This window comes from Lolium rigidum, chromosome 7, assembly GCF_022539505.1.
Source record: "Lolium rigidum isolate FL_2022 chromosome 7, APGP_CSIRO_Lrig_0.1, whole genome shotgun sequence".
Lineage (NCBI taxonomy): Eukaryota > Viridiplantae > Streptophyta > Magnoliopsida > Poales > Poaceae > Lolium > Lolium rigidum.
In genome coordinates, this window is record NC_061514.1 from 238,360,724 (window position 1) to 238,366,232 (window position 5,509).

The following is a 5,509-nucleotide window of genomic DNA, read 5'->3' on the forward strand; positions in this document are numbered from 1 at the left end:
TGATGTCTCCGGGTGAAAACCTTTGACCTTGCGGTCTCGACGATGACAGCGTGTGCGTCGTACCCTGTTGGGGGCGTCGTCGCGGGGTCATAATCGTCCTCAGTCTCATTTTGTTGGTTTAGGTGACAAGTCTTAGTTTTTTTTATACCTTTTAATTTATCTTTTTTTTGATAAAACCTTTTAGTAATTTATCTTTGATCTGCTTTTTCTCTGGTAGGTTGCTTTATATTTATAAAGCGGGCAAATGGCTGTTTTGAGGAAAAGAATTGCCAAGTGTTGGCGTGCCACAAAGGTTCTCATGATCGTTGTATCTTAATCTAACGGTACGAAAGTTGACTGAAAATAATCATGTGATGTGACTGTTTTTTAGCAGTTCCTTGAGATTAATTGCGAAATTTAGCCGCTGTTCTTGCTACTCTCGCCTATTCTCTCATTCTCTTTCTGATTTCTCTTCCAAATTACTCACTTGACACTTCCCAGTCTCGATCATTCCTCATAATCTGCGCCCCCGGCAACCTCCCCGCCGGCGAAGGGAGTCAAGCCAGACCTCCTTCCGCTAAAGTCTTTTCGCAGGCGTGGAGTGGAGAAGAAGGGGACCCCGGAGAAGAAAACCATCCCCGACTCTTTTTTTTTTGCGGAAAAAACCATCCCCGACTTGGATGCATGTCTTCTTTAATTGGTAAGGAACCCTAGCTTTGATCCGATGGGTTTGCTCTCATATTTCGCTTTGTTCTTGGGGATCTTTCTTTTCTGTTGCTGCCAGCAATCTAATCCATCACCTCCATTCTTGGGGATCTTTTCGTCAGCGCGGAGAATCGAGTTTCAGTTGACCCAACAGTTAATTTAGCGAGAATTTTTGGGGGATTCAATTGAACCTTCATGCCCGCTCTGAGACCGCCCCTAGAACTCAAGATTCAAGAACCATTCCCCACCAATGGATGATGCGGGAGGGGACATTCTCGCGTCTCTCGGCCGCGTGCGCCTCGGTGATCTCGCGGCCGTCGAGGGCCTCGCTTCTGACAGCTACAAGATTTGCGTATCGACACTGATGCAGTCGCTGGCTCAGTACTCGGCGGCCATCATCCAGCTGCCTCCGGCCGACGCTGCCCTGTTAAGGTCTGGCCTGGACTCCGCTCGCCTCTTCTTCCACCAGCGAGGGTATGGTTCGGGCGAGGTTGTCCACTCGGAGGATGACGCCCGCGAGTGGTGCAAGACTTCTGGTTACTATGCAGATCCCCAAATGTGGCTGGAAATGTATGATTACAGGCCTGGTATTACTGCAAGGGAGCACAGTGGTGCGATGGAATTGACCCCCTCTGGCCTGCCCGACATATTTTCGGTGCTTGGAAAAGTTTGCAGGGATATTCTTGATGCGATTAGCTTCTCACTGAATCTCCGTACTTGTGTGTTCACTGAGATACTTGACAACATGCCATTGAGGGGCCAGGAAGTGTCCTCCTCTGTTCTTTCAGCATGTTGCCATTCAAGGCCGTCATTTGAAGGAGCACAGCAGCATCGTGTTGCTTCTCCTAATGATAGTCAATTGCTCATGTTCTCTGAGCAGGAGGAACAGATTGATAAGACTTTGCTTACCCTAGTTAAGTCTGATAGGTCCGGATTGTATGTCAAGGACTTGCATGCACGCTGGATTCTTGTTGACGGGGACCTTGGTCCACATGATATTGTCGTCTATCCTGGTCTTGCTCTTTATCAGGAAACAGCTGGCTATGTAAATCCAGCTGTGCACAAGACGGAGGTTGGAAACTTGCAAGGATGTAGGTTTGGGCGTTGTTCCTTGGCTTTTAAGCTCACGCCGAGATCAGTTGCTAGGCTGAGTGATTCAGAAATGGGAGCTGCTGGTCATGGTGTTGATACTCAATTTCAGGTCCCCATACCGGTTACTGATTTCATGCAGACACACCATTCTGCTGATCAACTTTTCCCCAAGAACAATGAATTGTCATCCCGGGCAGAACAAGATGGTAAGTTATTGTCTCCCAGTCTTTACTCTACGACTTATGCTTGAAGTTGTTGTTGTGTCCCCATACTGTTATTATTTCCTACAGGACAAGCACTAGCATATTCACTTAGGATGCATGGAAATTTGTAAGATATTGTTTCAAATTATCTCCTTTGCAAAGCTCCACAAGGCAGGTAAAAACAAAAGAATAAAAGGAGGCTAAGTGGCATCAATTAGTCCTCCTTCCTCACACAACCATAATTAATTTATTCATCTTACCATGAATTTCTTCTTGATAATCTACATGATACATGATGCGATGTGCTCTTAGCAAAATTGTGATTCAGTATATATGGTTTCTAGTGGTGATGTTATGGACCTTGTAAATTGGGTAGAATAATGGTCCAAAGACCAAGGATAGGGCACTCGCCCTCTTCAATCCAGTAGCAGGCCTTGTGCCTGTTGTGGAAGAGAGGCTCTGAGCCTCATTACCTTTTTTGTTTACTGATTGTTTGATTGTCTGCAAATATGGAAAAACTAACCTGATCCGCAAGTCAGATCTCATCTGAAACCTTCGATCAAACTACAACTCTATCTTTCTAATTTAATTGGACACTACTTAATTTAAAGGACACAACTGTATCCAACATGGATATTTAAACTCTTTCTCTCTCTAGGTATACTTTATCATACACCTTTCCGAATACGCACACACATGCTATTACTGTTGCCGGCTTGCCACACAACCAGAGGCCGCTGGACATAGGACTCAATGCTCACAACAGGTGGGGTGCAGGGTTACATGAGGGGAATAAAATTAGGGAGGAGCCAACATTGATTACTAGATGAATTAGGACGAATTTAATGCTTGGTTAGCAAAGGACCTTCGCATGGTTTTATTCAATGTCAAATGATTGCAAGCTTGAGGGTGGCCCAGAGCCCATGTGTCCCTGGCTGGGGCAATAAAATGCTACTACCTCCGTTCCCTAAAATAAGGCATATAAATATTTTCAAAAGTCAAACGATGTAAACTTGGACCAGGCTCTTAGAAGAAACTATCAAAATCTACCATGTCAAATAAATGCCATTAGATACATCATGACACAAATCTTCACATTGTATTTATATAGTTATCATAGTTCTCAATAGATTTTAAGGTTGGTCAAACTTTACATCATTTGACATTAGAAAAAATTATACGCCTTCTTTTATGAAACGGAGGTAGTAGATCCAAAACAAAAAAAAGGCAAACAGTACATAAAAATCTGTGTTCTTTATGGGCTGCTTAACACGAAAATTGTTATGCATGATTTTTATTTTGTTGTACTCTTCAGTGTTATCGAGTAACATTCTGGGAGTTCAGTAGGTCCAACTTCCAAGGGTATGTCAGTGGTATATCGTAGTGTATTTTGAAACGAAGACATAGTTGTCCTAGTTGATGCAATGTAGTTCCTTCAGAGTTCAGACCATCCTAATTTGTCAGTATGTTATGTATCAAACTTTTGACTTCATGGACTACAAACTTGGAATCTCACTGCTGAATTGTTTGGTGTAGCATCGTCTAACTCCACGACAAAGAAAAAGAAGGGAAGTACAAGAACAAATTCACTCCCTCCTTCGAAAAGACTTCGCCTAGAGGCGCAGAGAGTGCTCAAGGAGCGTGTCCAGGATATTGCAGACGGGAGAGGTATCAAACTGAGATTTTGCAATCTCAAAGAATGTGAAAGTCATATACGATCATTGCACAGTCCCTGCGAGAACATCAGAACCGAAATTGGGTGGCCGCAAGGGGTTCCATTTGTCCATCCCCATGACCTTCCAAACAAGGCAAAGCTCAGGTTTCTGGAAACTTATGAACCAGGATGGACTGCTTCCCAGCAGGACGAGTTAAGTTTTACTGAACCATGGTAGTTTTGTTAAGTTATAACACTGATTCTAGGGTTGTAGAGTCATTTAAAATTTGAAGGTAAAAAAACTTAAACCGTTTTATTTTATCTGTATTGCAATAAGTCATTTACAAATGTACGTATATATAATGGAGTCGACCACACAAGAACGTGACCTTCCCTATTAGCTAAAACTTAGTTACACCTTCTAAGATTGGCCTGAGAAGAGGCCTTTCTTCTGTGTTTTTTTTCAGTCCTCATGCATGTATGATTCACTCATGCCCATGTAAAGTCAGCAATTTGTACAGACTTTGCTGTTGCTATCCCAAACCTATCCTGTAGTGCCATTTTTGCTGTTTGTTGACTAGACTGTCCAGATCTAATAATGTTGTTCACTGTTCCTGTTATCGCACTCAGTTTTTGATTTCAAACTACCTGAATAAGATCTTTGTTGTTGAATTGAGCAACTTAAAAAGGCTGTCTTGTCAGACTCATTCTACAAAGATGAATTTACTAGTAATTATTACTATGCCATTCACTAACATAACTGTATCTGAAGTTTTTCTTCTGCAGGAGCCAGTCTCTGTAAATGTGGATATGTTTTGACTTCAAAGGTTGGCCAGTAGTCTGATGATTTCACCTCATGTTTGAGGAGGTAGGAATATGTACTGACACCCGGATGCCAGAAACATATACTCATAATGTTCAGCGTGTGTAAGTAGAACTACCTTGTGACCTAGGATTGTAGGTGGCGCCTGTCACCCCAGAGGAAGTACTATGACCCTGCTACATGGCCCTACTTCATGGTGCGGTTGAGTTGCAGATATGACGCCAAACTTGGAATTCCTGGGTGCCTAGCCACGTGAACCTCTTCATTCGTTGGTGATCTAGGAAACTGGACCGCCTGTCCAGGAGAGGGCTGCCACATGTCTCAGCTTGCCTTCTTTGGGACGAATCAAGCGAGACCATGCAACAACTTCTTGTCAGTTCCCCTTACTCTCTCCAAATCAGGTGCAAGGTACTGTACTGGATCCATTCTACAGGTTTGATTCAGTCAGCTGACGATGCTGTCATGGACTGGTACATCAGAAGGATCTCGCCTCTGTGATGCTTCTCACGGTTGGTGGATTTGGAACTTGGAAGAACCAGAACTGCTGCAATTTTAACTGACATGATATCACCTGGATGTTCAAGACCTGATGCGTTTGCATTTATGGTTGAAGCGAGCTCGTGCGCAAGCCCATGTGCTGAAGAGCCACGAGCAACCAACCCTCCTGCCAGAGTAGGCAAAGGGTCTCTTGTACTGTAACCATGGCCTGGTTTTCCCTGGCCACTCGGTGTGTAGTTCGAGTCTTTGTTCTATGGTTCTTAAAAAGCCTTCGTTCTATCAATGAATTGAAACACAAGACTTTTGCGATTTCTCGAGAGACGAAAAAGAGTGGTGTTTGTCGTTTCTTATCAGCGTGTGATAACTTTTTGTTTAATTTAGCTTTCGTACAATGACAATCAGAAACTAGTACGATGCTACTTACAGATACTCTAGCTAAGTGTCTTGCGCGTTGTTGCGGATCTCCTTATTAGATGCATGTGTGTTGCTCTGAAAAGAAATAAAGTACATAATATTTAATAAACAACAATAACAACAACATGAAATCTAGCGCCG

The 5,509-nt window shown here is 43.2% G+C and overlaps 1 protein-coding gene across 6 annotated transcripts; it reads left to right on the forward strand.

The window, feature by feature from the left end:
* Nucleotides 1-405: 405 nt before the first annotated feature.
* Nucleotides 406-5,300, forward strand: LOC124674995. 6 transcript variants are annotated; one of them, XM_047211055.1, is made up of 5 exons: nt 406-679; nt 807-1,982; nt 3,516-3,847; nt 4,420-4,501; nt 4,587-5,300. In XM_047211055.1, exons 2-4 carry the CDS (start codon nt 935-937, stop codon nt 4,450-4,452), a joined length of 1,413 nt encoding a protein of 470 aa, XP_047067011.1. In that variant the 5' UTR covers nt 406-679; nt 807-934; the 3' UTR covers nt 4,453-4,501; nt 4,587-5,300. The 6 variants fall into 6 exon arrangements, with proteins under 6 accessions (XP_047067011.1, XP_047067012.1, XP_047067008.1 ...); XM_047211056.1 differs by having other exon boundaries at nt 4,595-5,300; XM_047211052.1 differs by having other exon boundaries at nt 3,516-3,846; nt 4,406-4,501.
* The last annotated feature ends 209 nt before the right edge of the window (nt 5,301-5,509 follow it).

What these genes read in the sequence shown, in the direction of transcription:
- LOC124674995 (XM_047211051.1), top strand. Translation starts at nt 935, where the DNA reads ATGGATGATGCGGGAGGGGACATTCTCGCGTCTCTCGGCCGCGTGCGC. An exon ending in ATCCCGGGCAGAACAAGATG is followed by an intron (nt 1,983 to 3,515) that starts GTAAGTTATTGT and finishes TGTTTGGTGTAG; the next exon opens with CATCGTCTAACTCCACGACA. An exon ending in ACTGCTTCCCAGCAGGACGA is followed by an intron (nt 3,847 to 4,405) that starts GTTAAGTTTTAC and finishes CTGTATCTGAAG; the next exon opens with TTTTTCTTCTGCAGGAGCCA.